The sequence below is a fragment of the Condylura cristata genome, unplaced genomic scaffold (genome assembly GCF_000260355.1).
Source record: "Condylura cristata isolate star-nosed mole 26May11 unplaced genomic scaffold, ConCri1.0 scaffold00047, whole genome shotgun sequence".
Taxonomy (NCBI): Eukaryota; Metazoa; Chordata; class Mammalia; order Eulipotyphla; family Talpidae; genus Condylura; species Condylura cristata.
Window position 1 is genome coordinate 840,349 of NW_004567148.1, and position 20,400 is coordinate 860,748.

The window sequence follows — 20,400 nt, forward strand, 5'->3', positions numbered from 1 at the left end:
TTTGAAACTTTGATAGGGATTACATTGAATCTATACATGACCTTGGGTAAATGGCCATTTTGTTCTTGATTTTAAAGGGAAAGCTTTCAGCTTTTCATCAGTTAGTATTATATCAACTGCATGTTTGGGAAATGTGAACTTAATTACATTGAGATATGTTCCTTCTATTTCTGATTATTCAGCATTTTTTATCATACATTGATGCTAATCTTGTGAAATGCTCTGAGTGTATCCATTGATATTATGGAATTGCAATCTTTTGTTGTTGTAATAGGTTACATTAGTTGATTTATGTATGTTTAACCACCATTGCACTCATGGGATAAATCCCACTTGTTCATGATTGTGTAATTCTTGTAATGTGTTGTTGAATTTGGTTTGCTAGAATTTTATTGAAGATTTTTGCATCAGTATTTATCAAGGATGTTGGTCTGTAGTTGCCTGAATCAAGCATCATAAAATGTATTAGGGAACATTCCCTCTTCTCATCTTTTAAAAAAAATGAGCATGATGAGCATAAGTTTTTGTTTGAAAAGTTATCTAGTGCTGGGCTTTTGTTTGAAGGTAGCCTTTATTATTATTAATCTTTTAATTGTAGTTAGTTTATTTACCTCTTCTGTTACTTCCTGATTTTGGTCTTGATAAACTATATTGCCCATTTCTTCAATGTTATTGAATTTATTAGGGTGGAGTTGTTCCCAGTAATCTCTTATGATAATTTGTATTTCTGTGTTACTTGTGGTGTTTTCTCATCTTTCATTTCTAATTCAGTTTATTAATGCTTTACCTCTTCTTTGTTAACCTAGTTAAAGTTTCATAAATTTTGTTTATCTTTTTAAAGAATGAATTCTTAGTTTCACTGATATTTTATATAATCTTTTTGATTTCTAATTCATCTATTTTCATTCTTATTTTTATTGTTTCCTTTCTTCTATTAACTTTAGGATTTGTTTGCTCCTCTTTTTTCAAGTTGATTTAGATTTAAGGTTAGTTTGATAATGGTTCTAAATACAAAATTTATATCATGGACAGCTTCTAAATGGGATGCAATTGATTAGTCATCCAGTGAGTCTTTCCAGTAAGTTTCTATTCACTATAGAAATGTCAGCTTTGGAAATTTTCTTTTCCTTGATAGTAAGGAAGTCATAAAAACTGATCATATGTATTTGGAAAGAATCTTTTCTTTATAGCTCCTATTATTACAGTGTCTTTTGTTCTTGGTTGATTAAAATTTATTTACTAGGTGGTATAACCTAGTAACAAGGTAATCGCTAACATCTAGGCAGAATAGATCAACTTCATGCTATACTTGAAATATTTTCCTTGGAAAATGTATGCAATAAGTGCAAATAAAAAGTTTGAAGCCATCGTAAGAAACTTGATAATTGGAATTACCTCCAGTGAACTATAAGTCAACATCAAGATTGGCATGTTGTAACATTTATACACTCTTGGTAGGGCCTTTAATATGTACTTATTCTGAAATCATTTATAGCTAATATAACTCACCTACAGGTAATTACTGCCTACTAATAATCTATATCAATAGGATTTTTTTTATTTTCTTTTTTGAGCAAAATGGATTATACCCCTCTGTAAAACAATGTTCTCAAGATACAGAAATCTCCTTAATAATTATAGGACTTAGAGTACAGTTATCAGCTTTTCTCAGACATCTAGGGTAAGAACTAAAAGTCACTCTAGTAAAAAGTACATTTCCTGGGTCCAGAAAATCCTAGTATTAGCATTACCAAATATGGTACTAGCTAAAGACCATATTTGATAGCTGGAATACAAAAATGAATAAAGGGATAGAAGAAGAAGAGATGAAAATTAAATAAATAAATAAATAAATGAAAGGGGGGGAAGAAAGAGAAAAATGATCTTCAGGTTCTGCCAAAGTTCTCTTTATTTCTATTGTCACTGATTTTAAAATAGTTCATTTACATTTTCAGAATCAGATTTTTGACAAAAATATTTAACATCTAATCTGTAAAGAAATAGACTACTGATCTAGGTTTTTCAAACTGCATTTGTAAATTCTTGGGGGGGATTTTGCACACCCAATGGAAGACGTGTGTCCTCTTTGTCACAGGTTGATCCAAACAGCATTGCTGCACGAGACGGCCGAATTCGAGAAGGGGATCGTATTCTGCAAGTATGTGCTGTGGTATTTTCTTCTTTGTTTTTTGTTTGTTTATTTGCTTGTTTGTTTTGTACTGTGGCATTTTCTCTCCTTTTCCATTCTCTCGCCAACAGTTTTATTTTAGTCTTACTTTGTTTCATGTAAAATGTTAGAGGAAAAATATGCTTTTTCTTTTAGATAATAACATATATAAAACAAAAAGCTAACATTTAAACCTTGTTTCAAAATGATTTATGACATTTATTAAGAATTATTAGCTAATAACTAGTGATTAAAACTTAGCCTCTATATTCAAGTAACCTGACTTCAACTTTCAGCGCCACCTCTTAAGCACATTAGTACACCATTCACTGTAAGCCTGCCTCTTCCCTTTAGACAATGAGAATAATAAAACACTGTTGCAAAGGTCAGGTCTGGTTTTGTGTTTGATATGCTTAATGCAGAGTAAATAATAACATTAACTGCTGTTATCACTAACAGTAGTAGGAGTTATTGTTCTATTTCCCCCCAAAATCTAGGTAAACCTAGATCCTAATGTTCCATTACTATATGAGAGTCTAGAAATTTGGAAGTTTTAATTATTTGCAAAGGAGTTGCTGAGAATAGATGGAAAATGTGTGTTCTCCTCTTCATGTGGAGATATGAAGGCAGAGGCTACTTTTGGTTTAATGAGAGATGATAAGCGGATGCTGGGTCGGGGCTGGAAATGGAAGGAATCCAGGCCAATTCAGAAGTAACCCTGAAAAGCAAAGTTTCTGCCCTAAACCTCCCTTTAGCCACTCTGTGGCTTATGAGATGTTTCCCATTACAAAAAAAAAAATTTTTTTCTTTTTCCCTGGTGGCGCAGATCGGAAGAGCACACGTCTGAACTCCAGTCACTGCTCGACATCTCGTATGCCGTCTAAAAAAAAAAAAAAAAAAAAAAAACTGGCCCATCCTGGTGGCACTCTGGGCAGGGATGCAATACTGTGCAAGTTGGCCGCAGCCACTTCAGTATAAGTTTGATCCCTGGTCTGGGAGTTGATTTACATGGTGCTGCTGACCTCTCCTGTCTTGCCCACTGCTCCCCGCAGCAGTGTACTTTGGTGATCTGCCTATCCTGCTCCCTCTCTGATGACGCCTCTCACCGCCCCTGCACCTCTGGCCTGTATCCCAGTTCTGTGTGCAGAAATGAATAAATCTTAAAAAAAAAAAAATGCTTTAAAAAAATAATAAAAGGCCATGGAAGAGATGCACAGCACCCACTCTGAGGTCTCGATTAACCCAGAACAAGAACAGGGGGCCTTCAGCATTGCCTTTAGTGCTGGTCGGAACAGCAAATCAGGGAAGAAGACATGGAAGGCAAATGAAGTTTCAAACTGGGGAAACAAGGTCTCCATGGAGGCACAGGAGGTTAAAGCACAGCACTGTGAAGCTATCTGCAGCCACTGCCACACAAGTTTGCTCCCCAGTCAGAGAGGTGACCTACACGGTACAGCAGACCTCTCCTGTTTTATTTGCTGCTCCCCTCAGCAGAGGGTTTCAGTCAATCTGCCTATTCTGTTCCCCACTCTGTCTCCAGTGAATCCTCTCACTCCCCTCCCTCCACCGGCACCTCTGGGCTATACCAGTTCTTATAATCTTTTTTTTTTTTTAAATTGGGAAAACATCCTGCAAAATTTTACCTCCCTGTGACATGTACTGTTCCATCATTCTGATTAAGTATGAACCCCTGAAGGAACTGACTTTGAATTGAACATGAATGATTTCAATATTGTGCCTAGAACCATTAAGACACAATGTGGCATCCTAGGGGAAGTTGTGGCCATGACACCTAGGGTGCTGGCCTGAGGGCAACCCTGCCAGCCTTCTTTCTTTCTTCCGAGTGAACCTCAGTAAATCACAAGTATTCTTTCCTTTCTCCAGGGAGATGCCACTGAATTCCTTTTTCATCAGGGGCCCTCTGATAAAGCTTCAATTAGGAAAGACTACAAAGTATGATTAGTGGTCATTCACGTCACTCACTCTCCCACATTTTTCAGGAAGCTTCAAGAGGGTGTGATTTCAAGTTGAGTGAACTCCCTGGATGATGGCCTGAAGTTAAACAAAATGCAATGTGTCTGTTAGTGGCTATGTCAGGGAAAGGACAGTGAATTTGAAAGACTTAGTCTTGTCTCCTACCTTGTTTTCAAAGACTTTCTCAATCGCACATAAATGAATGAAACAAAAGCACTCAGTAGGAAGTGATAGGTCAGATGAATAAAGACCGCAGTAGACACTTCCTGATACAGCTTCATTGAGTAAATAGTATCATTTTAGTGCATCATGCAGATAACGAATGCTTCAAAATATTTTATTCTTTGCTGAAAAATGATTTGAAGTCTATTTACCTTTTAAATATCTCCAATTAAGTACACTAAAAAGAATGGAACCAGGGATACCCCTGGATGTTCAGAGTCATCTAATTCCAGCAATCATTACCCAATGCAGAGAAAAATACTTGCTGGCTTAAAAGTCTAGAAAATACAGTGTCACCGTGTTAAATTACCCTCATTTGCTACATTTTTGATGTTGCTGGGTCATGTTTCAGGTGTCAATTCTCACCACTGACTTGCCATGCCCTACAGCCTCGCTATTTCTCTTCCTAGTTGCTATAAATCACTTTCCCATAGACACACAACACAGTTACTCAAATCACTTCTACAAGCTCTATGGCTACTGTTGGATAGAAATAATGTACATATGTCCCATATTGGCCTACAATGTGCTTTGATGCTTTCTTGCTCTTGGTTACAGTGTGGGCAGATAAAGTTTCAGATAAACTATTTACTGGACTATCCAGCATTCATTAATGGAGTTGGTGCATTGAAGAAACAGCAAGAGACTTGATGAAGTACTGTTGGCTCCTTGAGTACTTTATATTCAGTGACAAATATGTCACACTTAATGAATAAATACATGTCACATTAAAAAGCCAAGAATTCAATTCACTCTGCCCACACAGGAAATGAAGAGTCTTAAGGGTGATGATGAAATTATATGAAATAAAACTATGACAAAATTGGATCCATAGACAAATAGTTCCCACATGGTTGATGGGGAGATTACCGGATACCCTCAATGAACAATTAATGACTCAAAGAGTCATCTCTCTTCCCCAAAGAGATGAAAATGAAATGGAAGAAAGAAAAGATTTACTTCTTATCTTCCAAGTGTCTTGGCTGGTTTTTATTTAAATGAATCTCTTTCAGCAACTGTGACTTTAATTTTATTTTCATGATGACCTACCTGAGTGGAGAATTTCTGGGGTTCTGTCCTCAATTGTGTGCCTAAAATTTCTCAAGTGTAGTGGGCTACTGCTTTGTGAGAGGACCTCACCTCACGAACACATAGACACACATACACGTGCGTGCATACACATATACACACATGCACACCCAGAGACACTCAATATATATAAGTGTACGAACATACAAGGTACGAATAACACTGAAGGGAAACCATGAGCTAATACATTCTAGTTCTGGTGCATTCTCTTCTCTGCAAGTGCTTTGACAGTCTCTCTCTTACACCATTACCACAAACTTGTTTATCCGATGTGTCCCCAGGAATTAATATGAGGAAAACTGCAGGATTGAATAAAGATATGATGTTTCTGAGCCAGGGAAGGAGGATTAAAATCCAAGTTCAGGATCAACTTTCCAAAAGAATACTGTGTTTTTATTTCCTCCTTGGGATAGTAAGTCCATAATATTCCATGTGAGCAGCCTAATCTTATGTTGGAAAAAAAATCACTAAGTAAGAGTCACTCTTGCCCCTAAGGGGGAACTCCATGAGAAAACCCTCAAAATCTCAACACTGGAACAATATGACCTCTAGAGCACTTTCTCTGTTTCCTGTGCTAGATCTAGACTGCTGCCAGTAGTTTTTCACTCTCTTCCTTTTTCCCCTCTGGTTGCTCGTTTACCCCTATTTCTGTTTCTTCATTTCTGTCTCTATACTTCCTTCACATTCTTGCCCTACTAAAATGTGAACAAAAATAACTCATTTCTCTTTTCCTTTAGTTCATGAGCTTTCAGATAAAATTTCTTAGTTGGATGCCCAGAACTTTATTCATTTATGCATACAAGAACTAGGGTACAGGCCAGGGTGTGAGAGGATTCCCCAGAGACCGAGTGGGGAGCAAAACAGATAGAGCTACTGAAATCCAACACTGAGGAGGGCAGCAGTGAGACAGGAGAGGTCTGCTGTGCCATGTGGTTGGCTCCCTGGCTGGGCATCAAACTCAAGTCATAGTGGCTGGTTACTACAAGCCGCTTGATAGCTTGGTAGTGCTGAGACTTTAACCCCAGCGCTACCAGAGAGGCCCACAAATGTGTTTCTTTCCATGAGGTCCTGAATGTAAAAGTGTTTCTCCAACATCTGATGTGTACCCCCAAATGCCAGGGCTGGAATCCATAGCACTATTTATAATGGGGCCACAGAGGACAGAGGTGGACACCATCTGGGAAGGGGCTGGACATCAGATAACCATGTTGTCTGTCCATGGCTGCCTACGTGTTCAAAATACATATGAGATGGTATCTTCTATTACTTTTAACTTTTTATTGTACTTTTTAGGGTAATGTTGGTTTACACTAAAGCAAGTCACTGAGCATGAAAATATAAAAAATGATGATAACAAAGTCATTCTTATCATGTATATTAGTTCACTCCAACCTTGGACATTTGCTTTATATTGGCACTTAGTTAAACCCATTACAGACATAATTCATTTAATCTTTATTTTATAACAACCCTCTGCATTTTTATGTATGAAATATAATGTTACATTAAAGTAACATAAGTATGTAGATGACAGAAGAGAAATTTAGATGAAGAATTTACAGTTAATATATAGTATACTCCAGTGGAGACAAGAAGAAAAGTTGTGAGAATTGTTAAACTGAAAAGGTCATAAGCTATGAGATTTAAACTGAATTACTTTGGATCAAATGATCAAATAGACATATTGCAATATACTACTAAGAATTACTTTTAAATAGACATAAGCTGGGCCCTCCCTGGTGATGCAGCCGGTTAAAACACAACATTGAGAAATGGAACCCACTTTAGCATGAGTATAATCCACAGCTCTGGAGGTGACCCACATGGCACAGCAGACCTCTCCTGACCCATCCACTGCTCCCCTCAGTAGTGTACTTTGTCAGTCGGCCTGTTCTGCTCCCCACTCTGTCTCTGGTGAAGCCTGTCACCAGCCCGACACCTCTGGCCTGTACCCCAGCTCTATATGCATAAATAAATAAAATCTTAAAAAAAATAGACATAAGCCCTCAAAATCTCAGAGGAACTACATTTCAAGTCATCATTTTCAAACTATCCTTAATTGGGGGTGTGGGTGGTGTCATGGAAACCACCTCTGCCAATTTATCTTTATTTGAGCAAAAAAGATATTAGATTGTGCATGGAAATAGCTTTTTAGGTAGACACATATGTATAGAAATTAATAATATAATGATTTCTAGTAATTTATTCTCATTCTGAATCATAACCTCTTTATGTTAATTTGATAAATTTATTTGTGAACTGCAAAAAGACAGGGAAATGGATTTGAAATGTTTAAAATCCCAGTTTCCTGTCTACATAAGCAAGAAAAACTAAGGTAATGTTCATCTTCTTTTTGTATGTAATACAGTTAATGGGAGTTTAGAAATACAGAGAACTTATTGTGGACCAAAGTTGAGATTCCTGTGTTTAAGGTAATAATACTACCTTCCATTTTCAGCCTGAATCCTAGAGACCTACAGAGGAAAATCCTAGGTGTCCATTTCATGTTTTTAAGCAGAAATCTCAGTAAAATACGTTAGATTAATTATTAGGAAAAAAAGATCTATGCATCCATATTTTCTGTTAAATTTATTGAAATACTTAATACTTATTTTAGAGTTACTTGCCCTCTTTAATTAAAATGTCTGTATATTTTTATTATATTTTATAGATCAATAGACTCGTCTCTATAAATTTGGGCAATCAATCAATAAAAAATGAAATATCTGAAAAAGAGGTTGTGCTAGCTAGTGATTAAGCACATTTGAACATGGAAATGCAATTTAAAAGGCAACCTTTAGTGACTATATTTGCTTTAACTTAAAAATGATTTATTTATTTGTTTATTGGTTTGCTTATTTTGCATAGAACAGTAGGGATATAGGCCAGAGGTGTGGGGGTGAAAGGATTCACCAGCGACAGAGTAGGGAGCAGAACAATCAGATCCACTGAAATTCACTGCTGAGGAGAGCAGTGAGCAAGGCAGAAGAGGTCTGTTGCTTTATGTGGGTCAGCTCCCTGGCCGCGGATCCAACTCAAGCCATAGTGTGAATAGCACTGAGACTTAACCCCTGTGTCACCAGGGTGACCTGGCCGGATAAATTTCAAATGTCATTGGCATGTTTTCTTTTTAATAAAAAGTTTATGCAAGTTTGACTTCTTTCACTCACCATTCTTATATAAAAAAAATCTTATTCTTAATTTGTTCTTAATTTTAGGTATTCTTAAAGCATGAACATTAAGCTATTCCATTAGTTTTATTGTTTTAGGACATGGATAAATATTAGAAAAGAACTGAAATATTGATGAGAACGTGACTGATGATGCTCTCTTCCTTCTTTTCATTAAACACTAAAAGACACCCTGAGAGTGATTTGGAACAACTGAGTCCGACCCACACAGGGATATGAGATGATTAAATGAAAATGCAATCAGCAGTGGCCTGGGAGCTCTGCCTGGTGAGAGATAACTGAGGCTCTCTAATTGGCTCCCAGCAAGTACGCAGGATAACGGATTTCAGTTGTGGGATTGCCGGTCTGCTTGCCCCAGCACTATTATCTCAGAGTGACACTTCCATTACTCTGAGCGGAGAAAGATGAACGTCACCTGTCAGGGACTGGTTAATTGTATTGCTAGATGTATGTTGCCAGGGTGCAGGTTGGACATTTATGAACATAACTGCTTCCTCTGATGTCCGCCATCCTTCAGAGATCGATATGGCTCTTACAGTAAGCGAGTAATTGAGTGAAGGCACTTACCACGAGGGCCTGAAGATGAGCCCATTGTGTGAGCTTCATTGTCCATACATTTACCATAAATGAGCTGATATTTGCCATTTATTGTGTGCAGCATTGTGGAAATGGAAACTAATGTGCCACTTTCATTTGTTTTCTAGATAAATGGGGAAGATGTCCAGAATCGAGAAGAAGCAGTGGCGTTGCTGTCTAGTGATGAGTGCAAGAGGATCGTGCTGCTGGTTGCAAGGCCAGAGATCCAGGTCAGAACAGGGCTCAAAGGCTGGAGATGCAATTTTATATTCAGTCCCTGCCATGCCAGATCAAATCGGTACTGTGGATATTTGTAAAACCAAGCGTCCAAGGTTATCATGCGTAATCTTGCCTAACTTAAAACTACCTTATCTTGCACCACAGAATGGCTGCTAAACATCTCCTTTTTTCAAAAAGCACACAAAATTGAAACTAATGATTCTCTCCTTCCACTTGCTGTTTTTTTAAATGAGTTCATAAATAAAAATGGCTAATTGTAAATGATTTTTAATTCTGTATGGCTTCTGTCTTTACGTTTCCATCTAAAAATACTTAATTGTCACATTAAGGTATCTTGAAAAAAATCTCTAATGAGACAAATATTAGCATATCCATCTTTTGACTTAAACCTTTTCATAATAACTTTGTCAAATAAAGCATGACGTGGCATGTTGAGCTTCCAGATATAATAAATGAACATTTTCCAAGTTTAGAGTGACAAAAACATCCCCCTGGCCAAAAATTACAAGCAGATAGCTTCTAAGGGGATTTTTTTTTTTTAATATCTTTACAGAGGGAGATGTCAAGAAATTAAAGGAGAGGTAATTGTAGAAGAAAAATACTATTGGTATTTCCTTTTATGTCCTTGTTGATACCCCCACCACAATGCAGAAAGGACACGATACCATCACCCTTCTATCCATCTGTCCACAGTTTGAGTGAAGTTGCTTATATCACCATTTGTCTCCCAGATTATTGATCTGATATTTTTCAGACTCAGTAACAACATACTATCTATAAATTACATTGAGTAAGTGTATTTCGGTGTCAGACTGAATCCTGACTTGAATATAGTGGTTATAAAAGATCACCCTTTCTGTGTATATTTCTTTTATGCCCTTGACCATTCTAAATGGTTCCCATAAAGCCTGCCATAGCCCCGGGCAGAGGAAAGCTACACACCTGAGGTCTTAAAAGCAGGTTAGGGAGCTCATATAATGAGCTGATGTGAATTTTTTAAATATGCATAAAATTTCATCAATTACCTACTAATTTTGCGAACCAGTGTATCTCACTGATCCCAGTTTTTGAAAAAGAACAGAAAAAGCGCTCAATGTGTTAGTGAAATTCAGAACTTGATAGTCCTTCCTTGTAGAAAAGATACCTTGATAGTAGACTATAGTTCCCCTGTCTTTTTCATGTAACTGTCGGACAACCCCATCAATTTAGAATTACAGCATTTTCTTAAACTATGTCACAGAGTAGCTATAATGAACTGTGAAAGAATAGAAATTAATGGTCTAAGACCAGATCTTATTAATCTTTGATGGACTACATATGCTTGATGGAATCAGTGACATTTTTGCATCTGACTACATTTTACTGACCCCAAAGAATCAATGTTAGAGGATGAATTTTCAAGCAAGACTTCCTTCCACAGTTGATAAAAGATGGTTGTCTGACTGAGATACTGTCCTGTCTGTCAAAATCAGAATCCGCTCTGGCCCCTTGCTCCTGCAGAAAGCCTTTGTGACACTGCAAGGAAGCTAATTGCCTTGAAAAAGTCAGATGACTAGGGGGGAAAAAAAAGGAAAGAAAATGCATTTTAACTTGCTGCTTTAAAATGTAATTTAAACAGAAACTGCTGCATAGTGAAAGAAAAAGAGAGCAAAAATCGCCTTTATATCACCCATATTTTTCCATCAACTTCAACATCTCACTATTGCATTTTTTTGCATGTGTATTTTACTCTGGAAGAATGTGGATAATTTTTGTGTGCTTTTTCCAGCCTTTCTCATGTTTTAATGTTTCAAAGATTCTGCACATTCTTGGAAATGATCTATAGTTGCTGGGGGCTACATTGTGCATCCGTGCAAGGTTTTAAAATAACTCATTTCTTCCATTCCCTGTCAGCTTTTTTTTTCTTTTCTGCCCATTTTCTCCCTCAAACCATTAAAGAGATTGCTATTCTTGCCTATTCCCCTTGGGACATTGGGCAGTGAGTGTTTGCAAAAGAACTTGTAGCCACTACTCATAAGACATGCAGGTTGTTTCTTTCTCAAAAATGGGTGTTCGTGTGTGTGCACACATGCACACACGTGCGCACACACACGAGTGTCCCTGCCACCCAGCCAGAGGCCTGCTAACAAGGAGAAGCCTCCTTTCTCTGCAGGCAGGCACTGGGGGTGGGTTGGGTTGGGGGGTTGGGGGGGAGTGGAAGAAGCAAGTAAGGAGAATCTCTTCACATTCCCTGCGCTGTTTATCTCCAGGCTCAAGGAGAGTCTAATCAAAATAGACATAAACTGACTATAAATGGCAACTCTAGAATGGATGGGGTTGTTTAGTAAGAAAAGAATTACTGGGAATCATTAATTAATGTCTGCCTTTTATGCTCCAGAACTTCCCCAACCATTTATTTAAATTTCAAAACACTCTGTTCCATCACTCATGGTATCTATGTTAGCAAACATTTTGTTGTGATGTGATTAGAGAAAAGTTCCTTGGTGTGCTTTCAAAAAGTATAAGTTTAGTGTTTGGGATTTGCTAATGCATAAAACTTAAAAAGATTAAAAAATGTAAAACTCGGACAGTTAAAATTGGGCCGGATTTAAATTTCACTCAGTTATTTTCATAGTTCATCTGCATATCAAAGTCAGAGAACTTGCTGAAGTTATTCAGGTGACATTTAAATGAATAAGGATGAATAACTGCCCCAGGTTTGGGTTCCAGTCAGTTTTAAAGAAATGCAAATTCTGGAGCGCTAGAATAATAGCTCTCTAGAGCTTGAACAATAAATATCAAGAAACCTGTGTTGCCTCCATATTAATGAGTATGCTATGTACTTGTTAATGCCCCTTCTTTGCAGATTAATGTTCTTTTAGGTATGCTTTGGTTTTCTGTTCTAGAAGTTCAGAAAGTTTGAAAGCTTATTTTGCCCATTTGTTCAATGGTGACAATACCTCAAACTGCTGTTAATGTGGGCTCACTAGTAAATTTCAGTTTCTTGGTAACACAGATTAATGCTGAAGCTTGATGATAATGGAGTTAACTTAATCAAATACTAAATTTAAGTAATCTAGTACCAAAACCCCACTTTGAGGCAAGTTACATTAATCATAGTAGCAAGGTAACACCCATTTTCCATCACCCCATGTGGAGAAACTGAAGGGATTTTTTGTTCAGTGTAAACTGTGTAAGTCTCCTGCAAGAATGTTTGTGCCCATGATGCAGAACCCTGCATGCCCCACCACCTTCCCTTGCAACATTTAAGATACTTCACCTAGGAATTGGACCTAAAATAGGAACCAGAATTCACATGGTATAACAGAGCTTTTTTGAGAATAACTTAGAATTTCCCTTTATTCAGATAAAATACTTGTTGGCTGTGTTTGTGCCAAGCCGCCATCTTGTTAACTTGGAAACCATTCTCTGGGGTGGTGGGGGTTGGGGGGAGAATGCTGGATGAGCATAGAGGGGGGTTAGGGGTGGGGGCACTTTCTGTGTAGTCACACTGGGGGACATTGTTAAGGAAAAAAGCTCAATTGTCTTCTGGTCCTATTAGTACCACTGCAGTTTTTAATAGTGGGACTGTTGGAGGTAATGAGTGCGACAGCTGTGGATTATGCAGTATGCTTTTCATACGTTCTGAAAGACGATAATGTTCTATGCTGTGAGATCTATTCTGCTATGAGAGAAAATCTGTAGCCCTGTTTCAGGAAAGGATAAAAGGCATAAGAGTCTTATTTTTTTTTATCACCTTTTCTTGCTTCTCAGATGTGAACTATCAGAGGCTGGTATTCTGAAGAGAATCATTATGATAAAAGGAACTAGTCAGGCATCACCATTTAAGTTTACCCTATTTTAGCATGAGTTCTCACTAACCTAATAGAATGTACTAATGTATTATTTTGCAGCTGGATGAAGGCTGGCTGGAAGATGAAAGGAATGAGTTCTTAGAGGAGTTAAACTTGGAGATGTTGGAAGAACAGCATAATGAAGCAACACAGCACACGGCCAAGGAGGTGGAGCAGGTAGGAACAACAATTTGAACTACATTTTTGAAATGTTGCCAGTTCTTTTTATTATGTCTAATCATGAATAGAGTTAAAAAAAATCAAAGAGTTCGATCACACATCTCTGTCATGACAAGTTTTGAGAATAAATGATCTTTCAAATGAAGCAAAAGGAATAAATTTTAAAAGTTTCTATTCCAAGTATTTCTGCTTTGAGAGCTTGAGATGATTGTCAGTAGGGCACTGTAGTATTCAAATGCTGACCTCCATATGTCACCCACATTCAGAAACTTAATAGTACAAATGTGTTGTTTCTTTCTATGCTGGTAGAGACAAACTATTGCTCATGGCAGATTCTTCCACTAAAGAAATTTTAAACTTGTAATTTTTACTCTTTGTATTTGAATATTTAGATAACTATAGAGTGTACATGGCAAGATAGAATCCATCAGTATGATTTGTGCCTCAGGTATCCTGAGGATCAGATGCATTACACACACACACAATGTACTCCTACGATGTACAATCCTGAGAAGACCAAGGAAAGCGAACAGACTCCCTGCCTTTAATTAATCCAGTGTGTCTGGTAGACTGAACCTTAGGGATTTTACATTCTTGTGGTTATTGTCTTTTTGGTTAAAAGCAAGATCAGTGGGACCTCCTTAGTGGCGTGGTGGGTTAAAGCACAGCACTGAGAAGCTGAAGACACTTCAGCATGAGTTCGATCCCTGCCTCCAGGGTGACCCACATGATGTAGCAAAACTTTCCTGACCCCCCCCCCCGCTCCTACCCGCCCCCACTCCCCTCAGCAGTGTACTTCCTTGATGTGCCTGTTCTGCTTTTCTGCTCCCCACTGGTCTCTGGTGAATCCTCTCACCGTCCCTGCATCTCTGGCCTGTACCCCAGCTCTGTATACATAAATAAATAAACCTTTCTTTAAAAAAAGCAAGATCAATGAAACTTAGATTTTTTCATGTGGTTGCTTCACAGCCATCACCTACCTTATACCACGTTATTGGCGTTTAAGCTGTCAGCTGATTTGCTTCATTATCAGCCTATTTTCATCATTAATTCTTAACACATCCCAAATGATATTTTTTAATCTTGACAAACTGAGGAACAGGAAACATAAACATTCTATCACTTTACCAAACTGAATGATGGAACAATATTGACATGCTAAATCTGACAGCAGAGACTAGGAGCGCACGCATTTCCACCACCACAGGTGACTTCTGCAGAGCCTTGAGCACTCTAAAGGATGCTCATGGGCCACTGCTCAACAGTAGCTTGTGCTCAAAAGTGCAGCTGCTGCTGGGGTGATTGCTCTTCAATACAGGTGGACAGATAGGAATTTTTATGTATGACTTTGATACTAGCCACAAATAAAGATATTCTTCGGTGGCAGATGCTGGTTACACGCAAGAAAGTCCTTGCTCCAGGCTTTTTCTCTCTTAGATACAAAATCCGACCTGTTACAGAATTGACAGGAGGATGTTGGAATAAAGAAAGAAGAGGGAAATCCTATCCAGGTGAAGTGATAGGATGTCAGGTGCTGCTGCTCATCTTGTGTCACACAAATGCTCAGTCTTCTGAGGAAATGTTGGATGTCCCTGCGGTTAGATTCTCATTCTGTAGAAATTTTTCTTCACCATGAGACTGAAAAATGATGAGAAGTACAGAAACCTTTAAAAGTCCTTTGCCCTTCTAAACAACAGTACTACATTAGGAAATGTCCTGGTAGAAACATTGCCTGTCACAGCAATAATTCCATAGGGAAATGATAAATGATAGAGCAGCATTCTATCCACCAGGATTTCCAGGTCTGAGAATGAAAAAATATTTATCTTCACGTATACTCATAAACCAAAATAAATAAATTGAATTTTAAAATGCATATTCATACTTAAAAATGAAGTACAGATCCATGTGGATATTTTGTTTTGCATACTGCCAGCCTTGGTGCCATGCCCTGTGTGGCATCACTCAGAGCCTAGCCATGGCTTTCATTTATATTGCATGTGAAATAAGAAAAAATAATACTAGCCCTCTTATATTTTTTCCAGCTCATTACTGGATATGAGAAAAATATTAATGCAAATATTATTATACAAACCCAAATGCCCACTATGAATCACACTCCCTGGGGGTTTTCTGGCAAAGTGTTGAGAAGTCACCACAATTGATACTACTATCAGCTTATAGCTAGGGACAGAGGCAGTAAGAGTATTGCATTGTTGGGTATAGTTATTTATGGCATTTTGTATCAGTGAGGTTTCAAATCAATCTCAACATGTTTCAACAATCAGAGAAATGCTTTAGGGAAAGATGGAGAATCCTAGCATAACATACACAATCCTGTTTTTTCATCTTCCATTGTGTTAACATTTCGTTCCATCGTTGCTTCTATGGAAAATAATAATTTATCTAATGATAGCTTCTCTAGCCTGATTCAGAACACTCTTTATCACCTATTCAGCCCTTCTTTAACAATAACAGGCTTAATAATGTTTAATTATATAGTTGCACCTGCTAAAGGAAAAATATATTTTTAATTCTATCACCTACTAGTAGAAACAATATATACACATAAAAAATAGTGAGTAAACTTAGACATAGGGGAATACACTCTGAAAACTGCCTCATTAAGTACTTTATGATGAGTGATGGAAGAAATGGTAATTTTATCCACAGAGAAAGAACTCCTTCGGGCAGTGACAGAAACTGTCCTTCATGAAAGTAAAAACTTCCCAGGGAATGAAACTTACATATGGGCATGGGAGTGTATTAGATGATCCTATAGCAGGAAGGATCTGGCTTCAGTAGTAGCCTATCCTAGATTTTGTGGTATTTGGCTTACCATGAGTGTTCTATTACTAGATCAGTGCGATTTCCTCTGAACTTGAGAAAAATTCATAAAATGTTAATGAAAACAATGCATCTTCTGAACTCCAGGACTCCGTATTGCTGAAGACAATTTAGACATCTGTCTTCCTCATGCTTTTGTTTACTATCACCGCAGAAACTAATAAAGTCACCTCATTTACACACCTGCACTCCGGTTTCCCACAGAAAACAAAAGACAAGAATCCCTTATTTAAATGTGTCCTGTTTTATTTCTCCCCAAGTGGTTATCGCAGTCACATTCAGGCTGTTTTTATTTTCTTTATTTCTTTTTGCATTAAAAGCTGCTATGAGCCAAGTGCCTTTATTTCTAAAATTGTTATGGATCCTAAGTGAGAGCTGCTTTCTAGGGACTGTGCTTTTGCCAAGAGGCATTGTTTTTCCAGCAAATTTTCAACAAGTAGTGTTTCTCAAAATAATCAATTTTCTTTGTTCTTTCACCTCTTGTTTTTCTTAGCCAAAAAAACAGGAAGAAGAAGAAGGCACCACAGACACAGCTACATCTTCATCCAATAACCATGAGAAGGATAGCGGCGTAGGCCGCACAGATGAAAGCTTAAGAAACGATGAGAGCTCAGAGCAAGAGAATGTGGCTGAGGACCCCAAAAGAACATTTTTGAAGAGCAAGCGAGAACTGGGGCAGAGCCAAGACACTCTGGGAAGCATTGAACTTCAGTGCAATGAGAGCTTCGTGTCTGGTGAATGCCTGGACTCCGATTGCATTGGCCACCCAGATGAGGAGTGTGAAAGGTTCCGGCAGCTCTTGGAGCTCAAGTGCAAGATTGGAAATCATGGCGAGTATGACCTGTATTACTCCAGCAGCACAATCGAATGCAATCAGGGGGAACAGGAGGGAGTAGAGCATGAGCTGCAGTTGCTTAATGAAGAGCTAAGAAATATTGAACTTGAGTGTCAGAATATCATGCAGGCTCATAGGCTCCAGAAAGGGACGGAACAGTACGGAGACTTCTGGGCACTGCATGAGGAAGGGTTCCGAAATTACAACACCAGCATGGACATGCAAAGGGGGAAACTCGACGACATCATGGAACACCCAGAGAAGTCAGACAAGGACAGCTCTAGTGCTTACAACACAGCTGAAAGCTGCAGAAGCACTCCACTCACTTTGGACCGGTCCCCTGACAGTTCCCTCCCAAGAATGATCAACCTCACCAACAAGAAAAATCTGAGAAGTACAGCTGCAGCCGAACAGTCCTCTTCTGGACAGAGCAGCAAAGAGTCTGCCTCCACCAAAGCCAAAACTACCGAACAAGCTTGCATCATGGCCTGCAAGGAGAAGATGCTGGAAAGCAAGCTTTCTGATCAGGAGAAGGCAGGCAGCGAGCACACCCCCTACCTCTCTCCCTATCACAGCTCGTCCTACAGATTCGCCAACATCCCGGCACATGCTCGCCACTATCAGAGCTACATGCAACTCATTCAACAGAAATCGGCGGTCGAGTACGCGCAGAGCCAGCTCAGCTTGGTGAGCATGTGCAAGGAGTCCCCTAAGTGCTCGGAGCCCAAGATGGAGTGGAAGGTGAAGGTCAGGAGCGATGGTACCCGTTACATCACCAAGAGGCCCGTGCGGGACCGCATTCTGAAGGAGCGTGCCTTAAAGATCAAGGAGGAGCGGAGCGGCATGACCACGGATGACGACACCATGAGTGAAATGAAGATGGGGCGCTACTGGAGCAAGGAAGAGAGGAAGCAACATCTGGTGCGGGCCAAAGAGCAGCGGCGGCGCCGTGAGTTCATGATGCGGAGCCGGCTGGAGTGTCTAAAGGAAAGTCCCCAGAGTGGCAGTGAGGGCAAGAAGGAGATCAACATCATCGAACTGAGTCACAAGAAGATGATGAAGAAGAGGAACAAGAAAATCTTGGACAACTGGATGACAATCCAAGAACTGATGACGCATGGAGCTAAATCTCCCGACGGCTCGCGGGTTCATAACGCCTTCCTGTCAGTCACCACTGTATGACCGGATGCAACTGATTTTCAGAGGATGCTACCAGTTTGGGTAGAGTATGATTGCCTCGTTAAATGTGGCATTTTTATATATATTTTGTGACTCTTTATAGTTTAAATTTTTTGTAAGCAAAAATACCTGGTAATTTTTCATTTGTTATTCATATACTGGTACCTTCTTTTTGGCTGAGATCTTCCTTTAACTTGTGATATATTCGTACTACTCATTTATATACATATATATATATATAAAAGAAGAAGAAGAAAAGAAAAAAAAATCCTTGAAGGAAAATACCAAGGAGTCGATCAATTTCCTATTTTAATGTATCTATTGTAAGTTAAGATCTGGATTTATTTCTCTAGTTTACTTATTTTCTACTTTAATAACAACTCAATGCCAAAATCTTTCTATGCTTGCTTCTTGGTGGAATATGTAGTAAATCAAACCTGTTAATTAATCACGTGCTACATCTTGTTTTATACATAATGCCACTTCTTTTGACATCCTGTTGTACATTAAACACAGAAATGGCCATTGTCTTTGTCTCAGTAAAGTGTAAGTGGACAATCTTCTGTGATATGTGGTGACACATTGGTCATATAGCTAGATAATTGTGGTAATTGTGACAATAAAAGAGAAATAAATTATTGATTATCTTTAAGAAATGTTATTAAGGAGTGTTTTATTTTCATTGTCCACTGTGTTACCAGATATAAATTAGTTACATATGTATACTATTTAGAAGACTCCTAATTGTGGATTATAAAATGTGTACATTTTCTATCACTTTTTTCCAATAAAATTGTCTTGAAATACTTCCCAGAGATTATTGTGTCACATATTCTTATAGAGATTAAATTAGATTATGTCTGTAGAGCAAATAGATGCTACATAAAAGTTCAGGAAACATGTATTTATTGACTTTTTGTCACACATGTAAAATAAGACCAAAAAAAAAATTAAGAGAAAGACATGAAAAAACAAGGTCAGTTAAGTGTTAAGAATATTTATACTGATATAGAGGGCAAATACATATTTTTATCATATACTGTTATAAGTAATATATACACATTAAAAATAGTGAGTCATATAACTATATATATATATATATATAGTTTACATAAGACAGATTGGAATGAAGTAATAAACTACCATAATGAAATGCCATGAATGGCGTTTCTTAAGTAAGTGGATTTAGGTCCTCCTTGGTGATGCAGGAGTTAAGTCCCAGTGCAGCCAATCTATCCCTAGCCACTGCAGCCTGACTTCCATCCCCACCCAGGGAGCTGACTCACATGGCACAGCAGACCTCTCCTGTCCCACCCACCATTCGCCTAAGCAGTGGATTTCCGTAGATCCACCTGTTCTGTTCCCATTTCTGTCTCTGGTGAAGCCTCTCATCACCCCTCCCCCCACCAATCACCACCACCACCTCCAGCCTACACTCCAGTTCTTGTATGTATAAATACATAAAATAAATCTTTGAAAAAACAGGACTTAATTTTCACAACTCTGGAGTCTGGAAAGTCCAAGGCCAAGATATTAACAGATACTACTGCCTGGTTAATAGGACCTTGTTAGAGTACCCTCACAGAGTGGAAAGAAAGAAAGTAAGCTTTTCTGGTGTCTATTCTTATAAATGGCATTGATCCCCTAAAAAAGGCCCCAACTTCATGACTTCATCAATCATCACTCAAAGATCCCACTCCACTATTTTCACATCATGCATTAGAACTTAAACATTGGAATCTGTGGGGGAGACACAGTTCAATTCACAGCACTATGTATATTTATTTAGATGATCATTTGAGAATAAATTTGAGGTAACTGTGTTTTTATTATTTTCCAGCCTCCTCAAGTATTAATACTTTATCAGGTTAGTTAAAGCTAAGATTATCACCTTTTCGTTACATAAATTTTAAGCTGTATGACAGGCCAGTTATGATGTCAGCAAATAGAAAATTTAGATCAACCAAATTAGATCAAATTCTTATTTAACCCTAGACATACCTTTAAAATAATGGAGATAGATTATTTGACTATTTCCTGAAGCTACCCTCCTGTGTCATGTATTGG

General features: G+C 38.2%; 1 protein-coding gene across 1 annotated transcript in view; it reads left to right on the top strand.

Annotated features, from left to right (window-relative positions):
* Positions 1-18,989, top strand: part of PDZRN4 (PDZ domain containing ring finger 4) — a 67,196-nt gene extending 48,207 nt beyond the window's left edge. The window contains exons 4-7 of the mRNA XM_012734148.1: positions 2,096-2,158; positions 9,348-9,449; positions 13,353-13,469; positions 16,813-18,989. Coding sequence (XP_012589602.1) covers positions 2,096-2,158; positions 9,348-9,449; positions 13,353-13,469; positions 16,813-18,336 — 1,806 coding nt within the window. The 3' untranslated portion in view covers positions 18,337-18,989. The remainder of the gene's footprint in view (positions 1-2,095; positions 2,159-9,347; positions 9,450-13,352; positions 13,470-16,812) is intronic.
* Positions 18,990-20,400: the final 1,411 nt, after the last annotated feature.